General features: G+C 34.9%; 1 protein-coding gene across 1 annotated transcript; it reads right to left on the minus strand.

Annotated features, from left to right (window-relative positions):
• Positions 1 to 6058: 6058 nt before the first annotated feature.
• On the minus strand, positions 6059 to 7336 carry LOC134367942 (protein FAM47E-like). Its single transcript, XM_063084591.1, has one exon. It carries the CDS (start codon positions 7334 to 7336, stop codon positions 6059 to 6061), a length of 1278 nt encoding a protein of 425 aa, XP_062940661.1.
• Between the last annotated feature and the right edge of the window lie 18620 nt (positions 7337 to 25956).

The following is a 25956-nucleotide window of genomic DNA, read 5'->3' on the forward strand; positions in this document are numbered from 1 at the left end:
GAATAGATATTAAGTGTTCTTGCCACAATAATAATAGTAATAAGGGAATCACGTGGCTGTCTAGCACTCACATGACAAAAGTTTGGAGATTTAGGGCTCAGAATATTTATTTTTAAACAAATATTTAGGTAATTTACAAGCTACCGCCAACAAGGGACCACACCTAAATATGAATTTAGAGGCTTGTACATAATTCTACTTTTTTTTTCCTTTGGGGTTTAGGCAGTTGTTCTGCTACCTTCCCATTCTTACCTATCTCTCCTCATGTCTACAATAATGCTCAATCTGACCCATACATATCACACTTGTTAATTTTATGAGAATTGGGCCTCTTTCTTCCAGTGTTTATTGAGCAATAAAATCCCTCACTGTTGCCTTTGATGTAGGTATGGTGTTGTTATAAGGATCTCTCCATTTCTATATATACATGGGGACTAGCTCCTGAAAGCTAACAAGAATGAAGCTATTTTCATTGTATTAAATGATCTAACCCTTTATTTTATCTGGCTATTAATCTGTTTTAGGGTTGAAAGCAATCAGAGCACATTTTGCTTCTCTGATGCTCATGTGCTTCCATATGCATTTAGATTGCAGTAGTCTTTGATTGGTAATTTTGACTGCTACGTTTTGATGGCACTCAATTGTAAGTGTTGTATAATTTATGATATTCGCTCTATGTTCTTACTTTCTTCTTACTCAATGCTGTCAGGAAGAATTTGAAAATGACAAGGTTATAGTAGTCACTTTTTAGATTACAATAGCATAAGGATGTGATTATGTTTTTTTTGTTTTTTTTTTAAATTCTCAGGCCACTGCCTGAAAAGTTTTTCATGAATATTAGCAAGGGGCATATTTATAATATCATATATCTTCTGATGTTCAATAAGGCACACTTCATTTAGTCCCCATAGAGCTAATAATTAATGTTACAAAGAAAAATAGTGTACTTCTTCATGGTCCTTGGGGGCAATTTCATTTCTCAGTATTTTCTATGAAGTATAATCTTATTTTATTTAACATGCAATTGAATGGAGAGATAAAAAAACATAGAATATTCTAATTCAATTTAGTGGTTCCTTGGTAATATATATTGGGTCTAAATATTAGAGAAATTAGTAAAGCTTTACCTGATGTTTACTTAAGTTTTCTCTTCACATTTTGGGAATTTAAAGCAAAGAGATATTTCATATTTAGCACACCATCACTCATTACCAACTGATGAAGAGGGAAGAGGCAAAATTAATTGATGACCAAGACTTGTACAATTATTCATATCTCATTTACTCTTTAAAAACTTGAGTGAAATAGATACCGTCATTCTAAGTTTGAGATGAGGAAACAGATTCTGTGAAGCAACTTGCCTACAGCCACAGGATAAGAACATGGCAGTGCTAGGATATGAAATTTCTGCCTGGCACTAAAGGCCATGCTCTTCATAATTTTTCATGTAGACCTCCAGAAATAATAATAATAATAGTAATAATAATAATAATAATAATAATAATAATAATAATAATAATAATAATAATTTCCTTTGTCTGTATTAAACTACATGTTCCCACAGACAAACTCTTGAGAGGGTTTATTACCCCGATGTGACATTGCAATCCAATTGATTATTACAGTATTTGTGGAATATACCATTGGCTTTAGAGGCATGGCTGGCTTAAATTAGAGGCTTACATGGACCTACACATGACAAAGGAAAGATTTACCAGAGAGAAAATTTACTACAGCCTACTATACCCAATTTTCCTATCCTAAGCAAATCTTTTATTTAAAACAATTTTAGTATGAACCTAATGTACCTAGTTAGCAATGTTTAATAATTATGCAGTGCTTGTTTTCACAGGGGTTGTTGCAAAGAGAAAATGTTTTTTTCCAAAAACCAGCTAGGACGGGATATAATATTTTCCCTTTTTTATCAGGATACAATTTGATTCAAAAGTTAAGTGCTGTGCTCTTGGGCAAAAAAGAAGCAGTGAAAGAATAATAATAAAGAAATCCCAGGTTTCCTGTTTTATAAAATATTAAACAACAGGTGTGGCTATTTCATTATCTTTCAGTTCTTCCATTTGTTGTCAACTTCTTTATCATGCAAATATTTGTTGAATGAACGATGCTCTAAATATTTTTTCTTACTTAAAGACATAGTTTTATTACGCACACTAAAGATTTCTTAGTTACTAATGATAGATTGAAAAGAGCACAATATCCTTAACCTCTGTTTAGATGATAAGATATCAGGAGGGCATGACATGGATATCACTGGCCATGCAAACCAGTTCCATTTGGTTTGTGGCTTTTACATACTTCAGGAGCTGAATTTATCTCCGCTCCTGCCACACAACTGATAAAGCTGTGTTTGCTATGCCAGGCAAGATGGAAGAGCAGGGTATAACTGGTTCTAGAAAATGAAAATGTATCTTGATGTTTCTTTTATTAGAGGCCCTGATGCATATGTTCTTACCCTAGTTTCAATGACTGGGATCCAAGGTTCTAAGGTGAATATTTCATTGTCCTTGATAGTGCTGAACATTAGTGTGGAAATAAGACACAAAATTAGAAGACTTGGACTCTAGACCTCACACTTGACCTTAGATAACTCAGTTTAGATAACTGGAGTTTTCTTAGCTATAAGGTGGAGAAAATAATGCTTTTGGGTTGTTCTATGCTGTAAACATCAAAAAGAAGAAAATAAGAAAGTGAGTGGGCTTTGAAAACTTTAAGAGACTACACTAACACAATTATATACCTGGTTCTTCTGAATTCCCTCTCTTACTATAAAAATTCTAGATTTCAGGTCAGGTTGTTTTATGAAGTCTCACTGGTGTTAATGAATCCAAATAAATAAACACTGTTCCTGTTTATGTCTGCATGACAGCTAATACCACTGCGTTAATTAAAGCATGGAGAAACCCATGGAATTTCTATAGGAAAAGTTTATTTCACTGGAAGTAGCCATTACCACTAAGCAATAGGAGGCTTTGTCAGTGACTCTCATTTTGCAAATACACTTTTTCATCTTAAGCAACAACTAAGAGAAGTGAGATTTAATTGAAGGCTGTCACTGGACAAACACCATCAAGAAGGTATTTTTTACTTGGTTTCTTTCTGTTGTGTCTTTTTTACTATCCCTTTCTCTTCTCCGCTCCCTCATCCTCTTAAACAAATATATGTTGAGTTTCAATTCTGTGACAATTGTGGCATTAGGCACCTACACAAAGCAATCTTTTACTTCTGACCAGAATCTGAATTTGGTGATATGATGTCTATTTTATACATGACAACACGTGCTCTGTGAGGTGCAATGCCCCGTACCCAAAATGTGGAAAAGCAGGTCTGTCTCCTGCTCAAAGGAAATAAACATTGAACACTGCAGCACATAGCAAAAGGCTTCAATGGAGAATCACAGAAACCAATTAATACTAAGTCAAAGGGCATGTTATTGGCCTCTCTGAGGTCTGAATAAACAGGTGTGGGAATTTCCCAGATTTAGAAGTAATTAGTGACTCATTTCTCTGGAATATTAAAGTTCTTCAGTAAAAGGCAACTGGATAATGAACATTCTTGTTTAAAAACATAATATCTTAATAAAACTAACCATAAAATTGGCCTTGGTGGGGAGAGCATTGAAACAGGATCACACGGCCCAAGTGAAGTACTAACAATAGGGAAGCTCATGTACAAATGGTATAGGAGGTGCTCAGTTTCCCTGGGTTCAGTTTTCAGGACACAGCTCTGGATTTTAAGTTACTCCCTGAGATCTCAGGCCCCTTCTCTGGGCCCTCCCCTAGAGGAGAGATACTGTTGCCAGTTAGACCTATTTTCAGCACCAACACAGGGAAAATGAGACCAGGAGGGGCTGGCTTATGCAAATCCAGTGCCTGGACAGCTCAGTAGAGTAGGGTTAGGTAACCGGGATGGTTAAATGATCTTCCACTAATAGATGCTAGAAAGCACAGAGCATTTTAGAATGTGCCTGGTGCCTGTGACAGGATTTGACTGATGAACTTGCTCTGGGAAGAGACCAAGTGAGCATGTGCAGGACTAAATGTTACAAAACTGGGAACCACCCCCTTAACTGAATATCCATTAGGTGGAGAAACTATAAAAGCCACATCCCAGCAGAAGGTGGGGTTGTTGCTCCCTTTGCTGGAGGCAACCTGCACTTCACTGGCTGAGGTTTGTATACTTTACTTTGTATCAAACTTAATCTCAGCAAGCGCTGATTAATCTCTTGAGCCAGCCTGCATTGTGTACTGAACTTTAAGTATGTGTTTCTTGCTTCTGTTAAACTTGGTGTGGGCCCTGCTCAGTCTCTGGAACTATGCCGCACGCTGGCTGTGGAGCCTGTATTTCTTATCCACTATCTTAAACTTGTTCTCACTTTCTACTGTGACTCTACCCTTGAATTCTTTCCTGTGGTGGAGTCAAAAACCTGGTAAGAGGACTGGGTGGGTAGAGGTTGACTATCAGGCCCTCCTGGACCCTACCTCCAGCACCACAAAGAAACGGAGGTTGAAAAAAAAGACATATTGATTGTGATAGACAATATAAATATAGAAGAAAACTTACATATTGTTCTATTTTATGTATAATATAGAAATATACTCACAAATAAATAAATAAATAATATATAATCAGATATAATATTAATTTATTTATATAGATATAAATATTTATTGTATTCTAAAAAAAATACATATTGACTGAGTTTGAAATACAGGAGCGTTTGTGTGGTTCCGTGTGTGTGTGTTTGCATTTATATATCTATGGGAATTTAGACGAGCCTGGAGAATTAACAAGGGTGAGAATTTGACCAGGTGTGCCTCTTACAAAAACATATTTAAAGAGAGGAGAGACTGGGTTGGAAACCATTGCAGAAATACAATAACATATAGTGGGGACATTAACTTAAAGTTTTGGTGATGGATTTGGAAAAAAAATTCTAGCCCTTGGCTTACAAAAGTACATAGAAAAGACCTCATTCTTCAGGTACACAATGCCCACAGACAAGCTTGACTACAAACAGAGAATTCGCACATAAATAGGTATCTATGCCTTCTTACTATGATGAAATATATACTATACTTCCATTTACAAATGCATTCCTTCATCACTGGAAGCAGAAGTTCAGTTCAGATCTGCACTATAGATCTGTCTAGCTACAAACCTACCTCTCCTAGACAGTTTTACCTGTTATTTTGAAAATGTAAGGAAGTTACTTGGTTTCTTATTTTTAATTTGAGTGAATTTTAAGTTGTTATTCATGAAATGCAAAGATTAAGTGCATCTGAATAAATATGTGAGGATATTTCATGTTGCTGTATAGCCTTGTTCGCACAGATCTATTTTGCACACTAGATTTTCCAGGGACTTGAAGCTACCTGCTGTTCTGCACCTGTTTATGTGATTTAGATATAGTCATTTGTGATGGACTTTTATGAATATTGTGAAAAATGTTATATATCCAGTTGGGAGATATGATAAAATGGCATAACACAAGTTTTACCTATAATTTTGATAAGTAGTTTTCAAACTGGTTTCGGGGGTTTGATGGAATCCTAAAGGGGAAGATAGCAATTTCATTTTTGAAGGGGTTAACGCTATTTTGCCTATAGATTTCAATTTTGGATTAACAGAATAATTGTCATAATTATTTCTCAATTTTAATGTAAGTAGAGCTAGACAAGTCTTTTACTTAGCACGATTTTGAGATCAATCTCATGTTTTAGCTGACATCACTAGATAACTCCGAGTAATTCTGCTCTTATTTATGTTTTTTACAAGTAATTGATATAACACTGTAATATTCACATTGCTACAAACGTTTGAGAAGAGATATGCAAATATTTATCTCATTGTTGATAAAATATGTAAAATATTGATAAACACAAAGCAGACATTTATTGAGAAACATTTATAAGCATTAGGTGTTGAAAGTATAGATGTTACTAGTCAAAGTACATCTATCGTGGGATGCTCTTTGTAAATTCTGACTGATGTTTAAAATAAGAGTGAGAAATAGCCAATTAAGTAGTAAATGGAAAAGCACCTAATCATCTTCCTCTGCATTGTCTTCTACGATTAAGTACATTTTTGTTACTCGTTCTATAGGAGTCTTAACAGAGTCATATGTCCATCCCTTCCTGATAAACAGCTTCTCAAGGAATTCGGGCATCCTGTAGCCCTTGCTTAGAATGAAATCCTTAAAGGCAATTGTTCCATAAAGTTCTTCAAGAATGTCCTTTTCAGGTGCCTTTCCAAAACACTCGCCTTGAGTTTCAAGTAAGACCTTGGGGTCAATCAAAGGTTCATCATTTATTAGTTTTTTCCACAACTTAGGCTTCAGGTACCATGCTCCATACCGCATCTTCACCCAGTTTGGTTGATAAAGATTCTGTGGTTTCTGGAGTTTCCACCTGATGTCTGGTTCCTGTATGGAGAATTTTATCTTTTCCTTTTTCTTTAGCCCCAGAACGTAATATAGCTCTGAAGGAACCTGACTAACTTTCTTTATGTGGAGGTCTTTGTGGGTTGGTTTGCATTCACCATAGTCAATTTCAAATTGTTTCATGATGAACTCTTCGTCAATGCCCAAGTCTCCGAAAGTAGCAACCCATTTGCAGAAGTTACGAACTCCTCTTGGTATGTATTTATGTTGAAGAGATTCAGGGAGCAAATCCTGTGCGCTTGGCGTCTCTTCATGAATCGAATTGTTTCGATGTGACCCGGGAATCTTGGGAGGGTTCAGGAAGACTTTCCGAGATGGGTGTTGACAAAGCTTTGTGGGTTCCTTGGTTCTCTTCCTGTGGCCCTCACAGAAAGCCCACATGTCCTCCAACTTCCTGTCAGGATCCAGCACTTGCAGCACCTTCAACAAGAGATCTGCAGGGATATCTTCTTCCAGATTCGGGTAGAGAGCTAGGGGCTGCTCGGTCAGGCGGGCTTCAACATTCTCTACGAATGCCTTCCGTGCCAGCTGGGCTGGTGAGAGCGTGGAAAACAGGCCTGCTTCCTTGGTCAGCTTTCTCCGACTCGTTTTGGGGGCGGGTTGGGGAACTCTGTGAGAAATCATGGGGAGAAAGGCCTCCTTAGGGCCGCGAGTGATAAGACCTTCACAAGGTGGACAGCCTGTCCTGAAGTCGTCCAGCCCTTCTTTCACAAATATCCACTGCCGGCTGTTCAGGGAGGTGGGGAATCTCAGAAGCTTGTTCTTGTGCTTTGCGAAACACTTGGAAGGTAGACGGTCTTTGTACCAGGGCTTGCAGTGCATGCCCAGGGGCATCGGTTCCAGCACTCGTGGCTTTAACAGCCACCAGTCATCGGCCATGGTGCCCCTGGCTCCTGAGCCACAGCCCAGCTTCAGCGGTTTGTTTTCACCGAGACCATGCTGGTTGCTAGGAGACCGAAAGCTGCGTGCAGCCTGATTCTACTGGGGATCTGTGGCGACTGAGGGCCCAACCCCCAGCTCATTCCATGTTGTTGTCCATTGCATGGACCGAACACTATTTATCCATTTGCCTTTTGATGGGGCATTCGAGCTGTTTACCGTTTTGGTCTATTACAGAGAAAGCTTCTATGAACACTCGTGTTCACGTCTTTGTGTGCACGTATACTTTCATTTCTCCTGGGCTAACTTTTAGCTAGGAGTTCATATGATCTCACCAGTTCATATGATAGGTGTATGTTTAACACTCTTATGAAACCATCAAACTTTTCTAAAGTGGTTGTACTGTGTATTTGTATTTATTAAGTTTTTGAGAGATAAAATTGTAGGTATTGTGTACAACGTGAACTTTAGAAGGATATATGTACATTGTGGAATGACTAAATTTAGCTAACAAACATATGCATTACCCCACGTACTTATTTTTGTGATAACACTTAACATCCACTCAGCATTTTTCAAGAATACACTATATTGTTATTAACTATAGTCACTATGTTATACTATAGGTTACTTGAACTTATTCCTCAAACTGAAATTTTGTATCCTTTGAGCATGTGGCTGTACTATTTTATATTTTTACTAGCAGTGTATAAGAATTGCAATTTCTCTACATACTCCCCAACACTTGGTATTGTTAGTCGTTTTAATTTTGGCTATACTAATAGTTGCATAGTGGTATCTGACAGCAGTTTTGATTTGCATTTTCCTAATGATTAACTGTTGTTCATATGCTTTTTTGCCATCCTTATCTTTTCTATGAAGTGTCTGTTCAAATTTAACTTTTTAAAAATTTATTATTTTTTATTATTATTAGCAAATTCATTATTATAAATCATAATTTTTCTTTATGCCCTTTATTTGACCCGTTTGTCCCCAACCCCCCTCCCTCCCTTCCCCCATCTCCAGTAACCTTAGGTTTGTTCTCTCCTTCTGAAAGCTCAATGAATTATTGCGGTCTTTCTTTCTTTCTTAGCACCCAGTTATGAGTGAGAACATGTGGTATTTCTCTTTCCTAGTTTGGCTTATTTCACTAAACATGATTTCTTCCAGACTCATCCATGTGGCTACAAATGGCAGGATTTCATTCTTTTTTATGTCTGAGTAGTATTCCACTGTGTATATATGCCACATTTTCTCTATCCACTTGTCCGTTGATGGACACTTAAGTTGTTTCTATATTTTGGGTATTGTAAACAGAGATGCAATGAACCTGGGAGTGCAGGTATCCCTTCGACACAATGATCTCCATTCCTTTGGATATATGCCCAGTAGTGGGATTGCTGGATCACATGGTAGCTCCATCTGCAGTTGTTTGCACAACCTCCATACTGTTTTCCATAATGGCTGTGCTAATTTACAGTCTCACCAACAGTGTAGAAGAACTCCCCTTTAATTGCATCGTCACCAGCATTTGCTGTTCTCAGTTTTTTAAGTGAAATTGGACCTGTACCTCTCACCATATACCAAAATCAACTCAAAATGGATTAAAGACTTCAATATAAGACCTGAAATCATAAAATTTCTAAAGGGAAATATAGGGGAAACACTCCAGGTAATAGGACTGGACAAAGACTTTATGAATAAGACCCCTGAAAGCACGAGCAAAAGAAAAAATAAATAAATGGGATTATATCAAACTAAAAAGCTTCTGCACAGCAAAGGAAACAATCAACAGAGCAGGAAGACAACCTATGGAAATGGAGAAAATATTTGGACACTATACATCCAACAATGGATTAATATCCAGAGTATAGAAAGAACTCAAACAACTATACAGTAGAAAAAAAAAATAATAATCTGTTTTAAAAAATGGGCAAAGGCGATGAATAGACACTTTTCAGGGAAGACATACAAATGGCCAACAGGTATATGAATAAATGCTCAGCATCACTAGTCATCAGAGAAATGCAAATCAAAACCACTTTGAGACATCATCTCACCACTGGTAGAATGTTCAAGGTTTTTGACATTTTGAAATTGAGTTTGGTAACTTATTGAGCTTTAAGAATTCTTGGTGTATTTGGGATGTAAGTCCTTAATCAGATATATGATTTGCAACTTTTTCCCTCCGTCCTTGGCTTTTCCTTTTGTTGTCTTTCAAAGAGCAGAAGTCTTTAAATTTAATGAAATCTAATTTATCAATTTGTTCTTTTATAGATTGTGGGGTTTTTTTGTTATATCTAAGAAAACATTGCCTAACAAAACATCGCAAGGACTTTTTTATTTAGATCTGTGATCTATTTTAATTCTTGAAAATGGCACAGGATATGGATTTTTTATTTTAAAAAATTTTTCTGTTGCCTACAGATATCCAATAGTTTCAGAACTATTTTTTGAAATGACTTTCTTTTCTCCACAGAATTACCTTTGCAACGTTGAAGAATATCAGTTGTCTGTATTTCTCTTGGTCCACTTCTGCATATTGTCTTCTGTTCCGTTGGTTTTTCTCTCTTTACACCAATTCCACACTTGGTTACATTAGCTTTAAAATAAGTCTTGTAATGAGGCTGTATTAGTTCTCCAACAATGTTCTTTTACAGAGTTATTTTGGCTCTTCTAGGTTTTTGAATTCCTATAGAAATTTTAAAATCATTTTGTCAATCTCTACAAAAGAGACCTGTTGGGATTTTGATTAGGACTCTGTTGAATCTATGGATCTATTTGGGAATAATTGACATCCTAACAATATTGAGTTTTCTGTTCCCTGAGAAAGGTACATCTTTCTATTTCTTTATGTGATTGTTAATTAATCTCAAGAACAGTTTGTAGTTCTTAGTGTATAGGTGTTTCACATCTTTCTGTTCTCCAGATTTTCCCTAAATGTTTAATGTTTTTGATACTATTATATGTAATATTGCATTTTTTAATTGCAATGTCTAATTGTTTATTGTTAGCACATATAAATGTAATTGTTTGTACATTGATCTTATAGCAATCAACTTTGGAAAACTCACTTCTTAGTTTCAGGAGCATTTTTACAAATTCCATTTTATTTTCTTCATACATAGTCATGTCATCTGCAAATAAAAACAGTTTTCTTTCTTCCCTTGCAACTTGAATATCTTTTTATCCTAGCTTTATTGCACTGGCTGGAATCTATGTATAATGTTGACTAGAAGTGATGAGAGTGGAAATCTTTGTCTTTTTTCTGATCTTGGGGGAAAGCAAATAAGTAAGGTATTAGCTGTAGGGTTTTTGTACATATTGTAGACTTTCTCAGTTTGGAGAAATTCCCCTATATTCCTAGTGTTCTGACAGTTTGTGACAAATACTTTGTTTTAAGTCAGTGGATTGTGTCAAATGCTTTTTCTGAACCCATTAAGATGTTCATGCAGGTTTTCTTTTATAATTTTGTTAAAATAGTAAGTTTTATTGATTGACTTCCAAGTGATAAGCATACTTTGAATTCCTAGAATAAACCCCACTTTGTTTTTATGCTCTGTATTTATCCTCTGCATATGATAGTTGCTAAAATATTGCGAAAATATTTTTGCGTCACTGTTTGTACGTGCTATCTGGTGACTTTTCCTTTAGTGTCATTGTTTGGCATTGCTATTAAGGTAATTCCAGCTTCATAAAATGGTTTGAAAAAGAGCTCATCGTCTTCATTTTCTGGAAGAATTTGTGTATGATTGGTATTATTTGTTCCTTAAATTCTTGTAGAGTTCACCAGAGAGGCAAACCTAGGCCTGGGGCTTTCTTTGTGGGAAGGTTTTTTGTTTTGTTTTTCTTTTAACTATGAGTTCAGTTTCTTTAATAGGCATAAAATATTCAGATTATCTATTTATATTTTTTATGAACTTGGTTAGTTTGTGTATTTCAAAGCATCTATCTGTTTTATATATGTTGTCAAAATTAGTGCTGTATAGTGTTCCTAATATTCCCTTGTCATCCTGTAAATAACTGTGGAATCTGTAGTGATGTCACCACTTTTGTTACTGATTTTAGTAATTTGTGTCTTCTTGTTTTTCTTGATCAGACTGGCTGAAGTTTAGTACATTTTATTGATCTTCATAAAGAACTAGATTTTAATTTCATTGATTTATCTCTGTTTTCTATTTGATTGAGTTCGCCTGTCAATTTTGTTCTATTGCCAATATCCATTTTGCTATTATATAAGGGGTCTTCATAAACTCCATGGAATGATTCGTATTATCTTTCAATTTCATTTTCCATAAACTTTTTGAAGTTCCTTCATGTATGTAATAAAATACACACTAGTTTTTAAAAAATTGCTTTTGCTTAAACATTATGTCGCTGTTTATCTCATTTTAATTATTTTTTTCTGTTGATTTCAGTATATAAAGCTTTTATGTATTTACTCATGTTATCAATTTCAGTAATCTTTATTCCTTTGTGTAGATTCATATTTTCATCTGGTGTAATTTTCTTTCTGACTGAACAAATTCCTTCAACATTTTTTGTACTCTGTGTTTCCTACTGAAGAATGTGTTCATCTTTTGCGTGGCTGAAAAGTTTTTATTTTGTCTTTGTTTACAAAGCTGTTTTCGCTGTGTATAGAATTCTAGGTTGACCGTTTTTCATTTCTTTTTCTACTTTAAGAAGGTCGCTGCCCTGTTTTCTCACTTGCATTTTTTCAGACGAGAAACCTGATTTCACCCTGATTTTTCTTTGTTTCTAATGTCTTTTTTTCTCTGGCTACTCTTAAGATTTTCTATTTATGACTGTTTCTGAGCAATATAATGATGATGTGATTTGGTGTCATTTTTTGTGTTTCTTGTGCTGGAGGATTATCAAAGTTATTGGATATTGGGGTTTTCAGTTTTAATCAAACTTGGGAAAAATTGCCATTGTCTCTACAAATATGTTTTTTGTACTGCCTTCTCTCTCGTCTTCTTCAAAAACTCCAATTACACATTTGTTAGCTTGCTTGAAGTTTGATCTAAGCTCAATGATGTTATGAAATATTTTTAAATTTTCTTTGTTATCTGCATTAGATTTTGGATAATTTATCTTGCTAAGTCTTCAAGTACACTAATCTTTTCTTCTACAATTCCTAATATGTAATGGATGCCAGACATTGTAAATTTTACCTTGTTGGCTGATGGGTAAAGCTCATCCATGTTATTGAGAATGGCAGAATTTCATTATTTTTTATGGTACAGTAGTATTGCATTGAGTGTATATGCCACATTTTCCTTATCCAGTCATCTGTTAATGGACATTTAGGTTGTGTTCATAGCTTTGCTATTGGAAATAGAGCTGTGATGAATATGGCCATACAGATATCCCTTCAATATGATGATTTTCATTTGTTTGGGCATATACCCAGAAGTGGGATTGCTGGATCATATGGAAAATCTACCTGTAGTTGTTTAAGAAACCTCCATACCATTTTTCATAGTGGTTGTACTAATTTACTGTCCCACCAACAATGTAGGAGGGTCCCCTTCTGTCCACATCCTTGCCAGCATTTGTTATTCTCTTTGTTTTTTATTATAGCCAGTCTAACTTGGGTGAGGTGACAAAAAAACCAGTTAGAGGTGGTAAATGATTTTAGCAAAATTGCAGGAAACAAAATCAACATGCAAAAATCAGTATCATTTCTATACTCCAAAAGGAAACTAGCAGAAAGAGAAATCAAGAAAGCTAGCCCATTTACAATAGTCATCAAAAAAATGAAATACTTTAAGGTTAACCAAGAATGTGAAACATCTCTACAATGAGAACTACAAACCATTGTTGAGAGAAATTAAAGAAGACATAAAAAGATGGAAAGACATTCTATGCTCTTGGTTGGGAAGAATTAACCTTGTGGAAATGTCCATACTGCCCAAAGTGATCTACAGATTCAATGCAATCCCCATCAAAATTCCACTGGCATTCTTCTCAGAAATGGAAAAAAAGAAAAAAGAAAAACAGTTCTAACACTCATATGGAATAACAAAAGAGGACAAATAGCCAAAGCAATCCTGAGCAAAAATAAATAAATAAAGCCAGAGGTATAACACTACGTGACTTTAAACTATACTATGAAGCTATAATAACGCAAACAGCATGACAATGTTATGAAAACAGTCACTTCATTTTTTAATAAAAGAGATTACATTACTGCATGAGAATCAACATCTTTCAATTATCCATGCTATGCTGGCCATGGAAGTCGATATTAGGAGATATGGATATTGGAAGTGAACCTCCTGAGTTTGTGTTTATCTCCTAAAGCCTTATCTCTGAAAAGTGAATATCAATGTAGAATGTCCATCTCTTTGCTCAGTTGCCCCATTCTTCTCTTTTAAAAGTACTATATTAGGGAGTATGCTAATATTGTGTTTTAAAGATCATTGTTATCATAACTTTGTTCCTCTGTACCAACATACAATAATAACATTTTTGATAACTTTTAATCTAACAGCAATTTTCAATGTAAAATTATTCACTATGGTGCATAGTATCAATTGTCTTCTGTTTTACATTCTATTTTGATTTTCATTTTTTTAAAAATCAACATGACATTGTTAATTATTTCTGTATGTTCTTGGCTTCTATGTGTCACTTTTTCCTCTTTTGACATCTGTCAGGTATTTGTACATAATTATGTTTCCACTTAGTCATTTGCTTTTCTAAGCTTTCCAAATTTAGTCTTCCTTGTTTAATATTTCTCCATAAAACATTCTGAGTATTCATCAGTCCTGTTCATTTTCTCAGAACTTCAATTTCATCTAATTTTGCTCTTAATTTTCATTATGGAAACATGCAAAGTTTGTTCTTGCTGAAATACCAAGAAAGCTCACATTTTATTAATTGTATAATCAAATGAAAAGAATGTGACATGAAACTGTACATGTATTTCTGGATTTAAAAGAGTAAGCAGTATTTTCTAAAGTGCAACTTTATGAGAGAAAAGAGCCAGTATAACTTTGTAAGAGTAATGCAATAATCACAGACCATGACTATGTGAATTTTGGAGTTTAAAGTGTTAAAAGCTGAAGCTCATTTTTCAACTATTATGAGAGGTGCAAATTACTTCCTGTAATGATGAAATGTTTTGTATAAGAAGAAATACCAAAGTACAAACCTGCTTCTGATTTCTCAAAGGAGAAACATTTTTTTGTCCATTTGAAAATATGCTTTAAATGTGAATTTGCTTACATTTGCTAACATCGTATTTTCAATCTGTCTCATTAGAAATAAGCATACTGTTTTTCTCATGGCCTCTCTTCCTTCTAGCTTGCCCCCTCCATTCGCTACACTGATATAGAATACTGTTGTCATTATTAATAACAGCCTTATTTTGATATAATTCACCTACCTTACAATTAACCCACTTATAGTGAATAATCCAGTGTTTCTTAGTATATTCACTGTTTATACAGTTGTGTAACCATCACAACAATCTATTTCAGAGCACTTTCATCACCCCCCAAAAGAAACACCACACCTATTACTCATTCTCTATGCCTCCCTCAGCCCACCCCCATCCCACTCCCTCAGCCACTGATTTTTTTTGGTGGGGGGATTTTTTTATTGGTTATGAATATTTATGGGGTAAAAAGCAAATTGTTACCACTTGTTCCTAAGATGTGATGGCCAGGTCCATACTGGCAGCATGTCCATTACCACAAATTGTGATTATACCCTGTGTCCTCCACTCAATTATCCCCCCAGTTATCCCCAACTTCCCTTCCCATCTCCCCTTCCCCAGTCCACTTCATATTCCTAGGTATATTCTCTCCCTCTGCAAGTCCAACACACCACTTTGGTCTTTCTTTCCTCAGCCATTGAGTGAAAACCACAAATCCACCTTGTGACTATAGATTTGCCTATTCTGGGCATTTCAGGAAAGGGTAATAACAGTATATGTGGTCTTTTGTGGCTGGTTTCTTTCACTTAGCATAATGTTTTCAAGATTTATTCACGTTGTAGCATGTATTAGTACTTCATTTATTTTTACTGCCAAATAATACTTTATTGTACATATATGCCATATTTTATTTATCCATTTATCCGTTGATGGCCATTTGGGTTGTTTCCAATGGTTTGCTCCTATGAGTAATGCTGCAATGAACATTTATGTATAATTTTTCTTATGTAATATGTTTTCTTTTTCTTTTTTTCTGGATATATTCTTGGGACTGGAATTTCTGGGTCATATGGTAATTCCATATTTAACCTTTAAAGGAACTATGAAATTGTCTTGAAAAGCACTTGTACCGTTTTACATTCCCAAGAGCAATGTACGGGGATTCTAATTTCTCTACATCCTCACCAACACTTGCTTTTATGTGTCTTTTTCATGGTGGCTACTCTAATGTGTGAAGTAGTATCTCATTGTGGTTTTTATTTGTATTTCCCTGATGGTTAGTGATATCAATCATTTTTCATGTGCTTATCGGCCATAGTATACCTTCTTTGGAAAAATGTTTATTCAGCTCTTTGCCCATTTTAAAATTGGGTTATTTATCTATTTAATATTAATTTGTAAGTTTTCTTCATATACTCTAGATAAGTTCCTTATCACATATGTGATTCATAAATATTTTCTTCCATTTTGTGGGTTGTCGTTTTGCTTCCTTGATGGTGTCCTTTAAATCACTTTTTAAAAAAAAATTTTTGATGAAGTCAATTTATTAATTTTTTCTTTTGTTACTTGTACTTTGCTTCTGGCGTTACATTTAAGAAACCATGCCCTAATCCAAGGTCACAAAATTTATCCCTTTAGCTTTTACATTTCCATTTTGAGTTAATGTTCGTATATAAAATGATTCATGGGTCCAACTTCATTCTTTTGCATGTGGATATTCAGTGGTCCCACCTCCACTTTTTGAAAAGATTGTTCTTTCCCGATTGAATTGTCATGGGGCCTATATTAAAAATTTACCAATCATAAAGGTGAAGATTTATTTCTGAACTCTTAATTCCATTCCATTGATCTATCTGTGTAGCTTTATGCCATTGCAATATTCTCTTAATTATTGTACCTTTTTTTAAGGTTTTGAAGTATGGAAGTGTAAGTCCTCCAAATTTGATCTTCTTTTCCAAAATTGTTTGGCTATTCTGGGTCCCTTCAATATTCATATGAATTTTAGGATAAATTTGTCAATTTCTGCAACTAAGCTATCTCGAATTTTGATAGGTGTTGAATTTAGTAGGTAGATACATTTGAGGAATATTGCCAACTTAACAATGTTGTTTTCATATGCATGATCATGAGATGTCTTTCCATTTATTTGGGATTTTAATTTCTTTTCGCAATGCAATGCTATTTATAGAGTGTGTTTGTATGTCTTTTGTTAAATTTATCCCTAAGAATTTTATTCTTTTTGATGACATTGCACATAAAACTGCTTTGTAAGTTTTTAGAATAGCTCATTGCTAGTATACAGAAATAAAAATGATATATCTAGTATATAGAAATGCAATTGATATTACTATACTGAACTTGTCTCCTGAAACCTTAATATAGTCATTTATTAGTTCTTATTGTTTTTCAGTGGATTCCTTAGGATTTTCAGTGTAAAAGAGCATATTATCCATGAGTAAAGATAGTTTCACTTCTTTGCCAACTTGGATACTTTTTCTTTTCTAAGTAACCTGACTAGAACCTCTAAGACCATATTGAATAGAAATGGTAAGAATGGGCATCTTTGTCTTGTTCCTGATCTTATGGAGAAAAAATTCTCTTTAAAAGATATTTCTATTTATTTTGGGGGGATACGGTGTGCTGTTTCAATACATGCATACACTGTACAGTGATTCACTTAGGGTAGATAGCACAGTTTTGTATCTGTTAGCCCACATCTCTTCCTCCAACACCCCGCCTCACCCAGCCTCTCTAACTATTATTCTACTCTCCACTTTTATGATAACCACTTAAAAAAAAAACACATACAAGTGAGGTCAAGTGGCATTTGTCTTTCTGAGACTGACTTACTTCACTTAAAATGATGGCTACCAGTTCCATCCATGTTGCTGCAAATTATAAGATACCTTTTCTTTTTCTAGCTGAATAGTATTTCCTTATGTATATACACCGCAATTTTTTTATCCATTCATCTGTTGATGTGCATTTAGGGTGATTCCATCCCTTGGCTATTGTGAATAGCATTGAAATGAACATGGTACCGCAGGTGTCTTTCTGATATGTTGATTTCATTTCCTTTGAGTATACCCAGCAGTGGGATAGCTGGGTCATAAGGTAGATGTATTTTTAGCTCACTGATGAACCTCCATTCTTTTTTCCACAATGGCTGTACCAATTTCCAGAATATACAAAGAACTCAAATAACTTCACATTAAAGAAACAAATCAATTATACAATTGTTGAAGGAGACAAACACACATTTTTCAAAGGAATACATGCAAATGGTCTATCGGTACATGAAAAAATGCTCACCATCACTAATCACAGTGAAATGAAAATCAAAACTACATTGAAATATCATTTCACCTGAGTTCGACTGACTACTATAAAAAAAAAGGTAAGGAATATAGGCAAGGTTGAGGAGAAAGGGAACACTTCTACACTGATGGTGGGACTCTACATTAGTACAATCATTATGGAAGACTGTATGGATCTTTCTCAAATAACTACGGATAGAACTACCCTATGATGCAGCAATACAAGTAGTGGGTATATGCCCAAAGTAATGGAAATTATCACGTCAAGGAGAAACGTGTACTCCCATGTTTATCGCAGCTATATTTCAATAGCCAAAATTCTGCCATTTGCAGCAGTATGAATGAGTTTGGAGAAAATTATATTAGGTGAAACAAGCCAGGCAGAGAAAGAGAAATACTGCATATCCCTATCCCGACTCATAAGTGTGAGAAGAGAGAGAGAGAAGGAAGGAAAGACAGACACAGAGAGAGAGAGAGAGAGAGAGAGAGAGGGAGGGAGGGAGAGAGAGAGGAGGAGAAAGAAAGAGAAAGAAAGAAAGAAAGAAAGAAAGAAAGAAAGAAAGAAAGAAAGAAAGAAAGAAAGAAAGAAAGAAAGAAAGAAAGAGAGAAAGAAAGAGAGAGAGAAAGAGAGAGAGAAAGAAAGAGAAAGAGAAAAAGACAAAGAAAGAAAGAAGGAAACAAGCAAGGAGAGAGAGGGAGAGAAAGAAAGAAGAAAGACAGACAATAATCACAGTAATGTGTTGAACTTTCAGAAGGAAAGAACATAACTGTGGTTACTAGAGGTAGGAAAGGATGAAGAGGGTGGGGTGTTTGTGAGAAATTGATTAATGGAAACAAGGAATGATTACAGTTTGTAATGATGAGCATGTTAATTATCCTGATTTGATCATCACATATTGTACACAGGTATTGATATTCAACTCTGTACTCCAGATGTATGTGCAATCAATTCTTAAAAAAAAAAAAAAGAAAGAAAGAAAACGAATCTTTCTACATTTCTCTTTCCTCTACTTCTATCTGTGAAAGAGTTGTCAGTCACTGAATAACCCTTCAAATGCCACGTTCTCCTGTATAAATCCTTTTGTAGCCTCAAAAGGCAAAAGAAGTTTTTTATCATCTGACTATCCATAGCAACTTGAAATGTTTCTGTAGCCCTGATCCCATTATAATTTATGTTAGAGTCATTTTATACACACTTTTATAACATGCTATTCTATGAGCTCTTCATAGGCAAGATTTCTTACTTTTTTATTAGTACATTTCCACAATACTTAGGATAGATCCTGCCATATAATACAATATCAAAATTTTGTTGAATCCAAGTGAATAAGTGCTCTGCCTCAAAATGCTATGCAGCTTTTGTGTCCCATACAGAATTCTAAAACATCATTCAAAATTGATCATGGGATATTTAAATTTTCTATCCATTAATCTTTCTACTGGGCTATTAAAACTATGTTTCATCTTCTTATTAGAGGACCAAGTTACTTGAACAAAGCTGGCCTTTCAGTCTTCACTATGGCTGCAGCAATACCATCGGTTACAATCTAGATTACATTGATTTACTGCATAGCAAATGGAGATTGGTGGACTGGTCAACACTGTGTACTCTTCTCAGTAGTCATATTAGGTCACAATGTTGCTTCTCTTTGCAATGAATTCACTGAGTTAAGAGGAAAATAATACCTTTTCCTCCTAGGAGCTTTAATTGATCATATCTATTGTTATTGTTGTTAATGTTAATTCTTAGTGTGAAAAACTAAAATTTCCAAGGAATGAGTTGCATTAATAAGAATTGATTTTTACTGATTTGAAAATTTAGGACTGTGAAATGTGGTTTGAGAAATGTTATGAGCATTCTTAGGCATTTAGAGATTTTTGCCAGAGCTATTTGGAAATCTGAAATTGAAAACAGATGAGGTTTGGATCTGATGATAAACAGCCTTTAGATTTACCATGAGATAGCATAGGATCAATTTTCTTTTTCTATACAAATGGTAATGGACAATTTGACTGTTAATCTTGCACAAACTATATAGACTTTTTCTGATCTTCACATTTTGTTTCTGTGGTAAGGCCTGATTTAATTCAAATCTATGTTATATTTTGTCACAGCTTTTTAAAAATTGTTGTTGTTTCCCAGCACCGTTTGCTGAAGAGGCAGTCTCTTCCTAAGTGTGTAGACTTGGTGACTTTGACAATGATCAGATGACTGTAGGTGTATGGGTTGATTTCTGGATTCTCTATTCTGTTGGATTAGTCCTTGTGTCCATTTTTATGCTAGTACCATGCTGTTTTGGTTCCTATAGCTTTGTAGTAGAGTTTAAAGTCAGGTAGCATTATGCCTCCAGCTCTATTTTGTTTTTTCCTCAGGATTGCTTTGGCTATTTGTGGTCTTTCTTTATTCCATACATTGGTTGGTTTGGTTTCTTTTGTTTTTTTCCATGTATCAGGACATATTGACAAAGAATTATTTGAAGGAATGTATGTACATACACAGACACACACAGATAAGAAAAAAGAAAACAGGATAAGCCCTAAGATTTTTCTCATATTTTTCCAAAGTAAATTTTCCCCATTTCAACCTGAATCTGTGCTTGAACAAATTCATCAGATAAGACAGAGTACTTCTTCAAGATAGGATCATATGTTTTTTTTTTTTTCCCTAATTCAATGTCTTAAAATAAAAATTTTATACTTACATTCCTAGGATTACATTTCTAAAATTCGTACATTTTTTTAGTTATATTTCACATTTTAAGAATGTGTAAAACTGTAACTTTATAAATCAGTTATGTGATATTGTTAATAATACATGCTATATATGCAACCCCCCAAAAATAATACTTTTTAAAAAAGAATTTCCAGTAAAATATGCTTAGTGTACTAGCTAGATCTTTTGTTTATCTTTGTATCTGTGTGTGTATATGTATTTAGATGTTTGTATCAAGAGAACTGGTAGTAATGCAACATTTGAACCGCTAGCATCTAGTTTGTGGAAAACATGGCTTGTTGCCTCTGCCACCCCCAAATATCCTAGATTACTTTGACGGATTTGTCTGATTAGGTGCTGCTGTTCTTTTTCTTTGTACTGCTTCATTTGCGTTCTTTCTGATGCAGACATCTTTGACAGGTTTAACATTGCACTGGTTCAAACATCCAATCATTCAATTAAAATCAAATTATAATCTTTAGTGGGTTAGAAAACTTGATTCTCCTTTGATCTTAGAATGGGATTTTTAAGTAATGCATGAATGAGCCAAAAGGCTCTTGAGTAGGGGATGAAAGTCCACAGATAAGTTTAGCAAATGCCATCTAATCAATTCTAATCACTGTTTAGGGATGGGATTGTGTACTTTGACTGTTTTAGGTTGTCCTTTGATTCTGGCTTGAATGACTATTGACAATTTAACCTACTGATTGTTCCTTAGGTATGTTAAGGAAACAGCTTGAATGCTGTTTAAATATGCTAAATTAGTCGCTTGTAGGAAGTATGTAAAAAAGAAAATGTTTACTAAGGACAAGCTGTTTGTTGGTGAATTAACCTAGCTTTTTACAAATTACATTCTGGAATGTCCCATTATTAATTTACTGCTGTTAACAAGATTTACACTGCCTGTTTTTATGTCCTTCTTTGATGATTGAATCAACTGGTTTTTCTTGTGAAATTTCCTTGTCTTGTCAATAAAAAGAAAGGCTGGTTTTGAATCGGGGCTGCTCCCTCCATAGGCAGCAGTCCCTTCAGGGGCTGCTGCTCCCCTGATGGGTGGCAGTCCCTCCAGGCCTCATTGATGGTACTTTGAGTGAATTCTTTCTTTCTCTTTTTTCCATTTCGGTTACACAGAGGAAAGTGTAACAATCATCAAGGCAGAGTTATTCTTATTTTACCATTAGTCAGTCACACAAATAACATTGCTCTATGTCATGATTTATTAATCAATTAAGTAAACAAATATTTTGGGTATTCATTTTGTATCATGTAATGTATAAGTTCCTGTCTTTAAACTGGGAGTAGCCTCATGATTTTTTTCTTAAATAAGGGCAATGAATGAGAGAAAATAATTATAATAGTAGGCAAAATAAAAAAAGCCCACGACAGAGATATTTTCTCTATCTTATACGATAAATATAAGGATGTCAGGAGAAAGTTTTGGAGAAGGTAGCAGGCATTCCTTCTTGAAAGAAGAGTTAATCAGGTAGGTGAGGTAGAATGGACATGGCCACAGAGGGAGGGTTCGAGGTGAGTGGAAAAGAATGTGAAAAGTCTCGGAGATATAAAACATGATATTTTCAGGAAATGCAAACATAGTCAAGGAAAGGAGGGTTGGAAAGAACAAAAAGTACCAGATCTTGAGAGCTGGCTAACAACAGAAATTCTGAAGCCATACTTCCTTGGTTCAAATCTAAATTCTACCCATTGTTGGCTGTTATGTAATATGGTTTGTTTTTTGGCTCAGATTTTTATCTGTAACATTGAGATGATAATTATAACACTGATAAAGTTTTGCTAAGGATCAAATCAATTAGTAGCTGCAAAGTTTTATAATAGCTTCTGTCATGTGGCAAATTCCATATGACTGTTGGCTGCAATTATGCTCTACTAAGAAGACAGAATGGACTGGACAATGATACTTCTAGATTTAAAAAAAAATCAACAAGATCCCCATGGAAGAACTGAGAAGAATGGATAGCAGGATGCATAACAGCCATCAACAGGACAAGATGAGTATAGTATTTTAAGTTAGAAATGTTGCATGCAGCAATGAAGATGGTAGATGTGTATATGGGGAAGATAGAATGGGTGTAGTCTGGGCCTTCCTTAGGACCTGAATTATATGGAGAAGAAAAATATTTTCTGCGAACTGGTTGTACTCTGAGTCTGCTTACATAAATGGGAATAGATGAGTAGAAACATGGTTTCCTCTTGAACACCTTGACTTTAGTTGACTGTGGTTCATACTAATTGAGATATTTGGTAAGTAGTTGGAAATTTATGTCAGGAGCCAAGAGCTAAATCTGAATAGGATAAATTGGGAGGAGTAACTAGAGGAATCACCCTGAGACCAAACTTTTTTTGGTAAACTGTTTATTGGAGTACAGCTTATAGAAAATACAAATCATAAGTTCACAGTTCAATGAATTTTCACAAAATAAAACGCCCATCTCATCACTATATTTTAATCTGCAGATAATGCAAGTGAATACATGACACATTATAGTCTGAGAATGGCATTTTAGTAAAAGTGACACAGCCCATAAACCAAATAAACTTGAAAATAATTGGTACTCTTTACTTGTGTTTATCAAACTTTGGCAAAGATATACTCATATGTTCAGAGGAACCTTTATTAAAATGCCATTTCCTTTCTCATGTACTTCATTTTCACCAAGTAACAGTTCTCAGCTCATCTCTTTGAAACTCTGTGACAGTACGCCAATCCTCTCTGCCAGCCTCTCTAGAAACTCTGCCTAAAACTATTTCTTAAACAATAATATGTTTATCTTATTTGTCTACTTCTTCCTCTTTTCCTAATCCAGTGTGCACCAGAACTCAAAAAACTAGGCTGTGAATGTCTAAATCTTTTCAGAGAATGGATGGCAACAGACTAATAAAGAGGAATCAGAAACTCTTTTATTGGAGGAGAAAAGAGAAAAGATTGAGAACACTCACAGAATAATATTTCATTTCAAAGTATACCTATAGTTGAAAAACTTTGTGAAGGATTTTCTGGAAAGAACCAAAGAAGACTGAAGGAGGAAAACATAAGCAAGAAACATCTAGAGATGAATCATAAAATTCAAGGAAGAAAGGTATTTTAGGGAAATGGAAGCGACCATCAGTATAGAGGGTTTCAGAGGTAATGTAGGATGATGCCCAAAATGTTTGAACTGGATTTGACAAATTTGAATTAACTTTGTGAAACTGTCCATAATACACCAAGGAAACTACAGGTTCAATATAATCCCCTTCACAATACCATTGACATTCTTCACAGAAATAGAAAAAAGATTCCTAACATTTATATGGAACAACAAAAGACCACAGATAGCCAAAGCAATCCTGAGCAAAAAATTAAACAAAATAAAATACAGCCAGAGGCATAACACTCCCTGATTTCAAACTATACTGCAAAGCTATTGTAACCAAAACAACATGGTACTGGCATAAATAGAGATATTCAGACCAATGGAACAGAACAGAGATCGCAGAAATCAATTCACTTACTTACAGCCAACTGATCTTTGACAGAGGCAACAAGTGCATACAATGGGGAAAAGACAGCTTCTTCAATAGATGGTGTTGGGAAAACCAAAAATCCAAATGTAGAAAAATGAAATTAGACCTCTACCACTTGCCACATACCAAAATCAACTCAAAGTGGAATAAAGACTTAAATATAAGACCTGAAAATATAAAATTCCTAAATGAAAACATAGAGGAAACATGTCAGGATATAGGACTGGGCAAAAACTTTTTGATTAAGACCCTAAAACCACAGGCAAGAAAAGAAAATACAAAAATGGGATTACATCAAACTGAAAAGCTTATGCACAGCAAAAAAAAAAAAAAAAAAAAAATTAACAGAGTGAAAAAACAACCTACAGGATGGGAGAAAATATTTGCAAGCAGTGCATCCAACCAAGCATTAATATCCAGAATACACAAAGTGCACGAACAGCTCAACATTAAGAAAACAATAACCCAATTAAAAAATGGGCAAAGCAGCTGAATAGGCATTTCTCAAAGGAAGATGTGCAAATGGCCAACAGACACATGAAAAAAATGCTCAACATCCCCCAGTAGCGGGGAAATGCAAATCAAAACCACATAGAGATATCATCTCCACTCCGATCGGCTATTATCAAAAAGACAGAGAGTAACAAATGCTGGCGAGGATGTGAAGAAAGGAGAACCTTCCTACATTGTTAGTGTGCCTGTAAATTAGTGCAACCATTATGGAAAACGGTATGGAGGTTCCTCAAACAACTACAGCTAGGACTGCTGCTCGGTATATACCCAAAGGAATGAAAATCATCATGTTAAAGGGATACCAGCACTATTGTGTTTTTTGCAGCGCTATTAAAAATATCCAAGAGTTCGAATAAACCTAAATGCCCATAGGCAGATAACAGGATTAGGCAAATGTGGTATATATACTCAGTGAAATATTAATCTGACCCAAAAAAGAATGAAATTCTGCCATCCTCAGTAACATGGGTGAACTTAGAGAAAGTGAAAAGTAAAATAAGCATGGTCCAAAAATAGAAATACCTCATGTCCTCACTCATAAGTGGGAGCTGAAAGAAAGAAAGAACCAGGAAACAATCACATTCATGTATTGAACTTTCTGAAAAAAAAAAAAAAGAGAGAAAACAGAACTGTGGTTATTAGAGGAGGGAAGGGAGGATAGCGAGAAGTTAGTTAAGGGTCACAAAGATTGATTACGATTGTCAATACGAATAAACTAATTATACTGATTTGATCACCACATATATTGATATTCAATTCTGTATCCCACAAATATATGTACTCAATTATCTTTCAATAAAAAAAGTGTCAGAAAAAATGTTTCTGGTGATATTAGTGATTACTTTTATTAAGTAGAGTGAATAGAGAATAAGTTAATTCTAGTGGGTTGAGAGATGCAAAGGGATTAAGAGGTAAAGGTGGAAATTTTAGATTACTTTCCAATGAAACTTAGATATAAAGGACATGAAAGAAAAGGTCAGGTTGCTGGTGATGGTGATGGCGGGTGGGAGAGGTGAAGAATATATGGAGAGTTGTTTTTGAAAATCTGAGTTGTTTAAATTAATATTTTCTTAAATGCTGATTGTGAAAGAAGCAGTAGAGGGAAAGGAGATAATGGCATGAGTCAGATGAATCAAGGTCCTTGAAGACATGTTAATATATGAAATCCAGGACACAGATGGAAGGATTGTCAGTCATGTGCAAGAATACTTCTTCAGTGGGACAGGAAAGAAGAAGGCATGTGACTGCAGACAAATTAGGCAGGGATCAGGGAGGTGAGGGATGTCTTCAGATATTTCTTGCTGATGAAGTATCTGCTCAAAATCAGGTATGTTGCGTCCATGAGAATTAGTTCAAGGCCACTCTCTGACCCAATCCTAATTCCTGG

This window comes from Cynocephalus volans, chromosome X (assembly GCF_027409185.1).
Source record: "Cynocephalus volans isolate mCynVol1 chromosome X, mCynVol1.pri, whole genome shotgun sequence".
Lineage (NCBI taxonomy): Eukaryota > Metazoa > Chordata > Mammalia > Dermoptera > Cynocephalidae > Cynocephalus > Cynocephalus volans.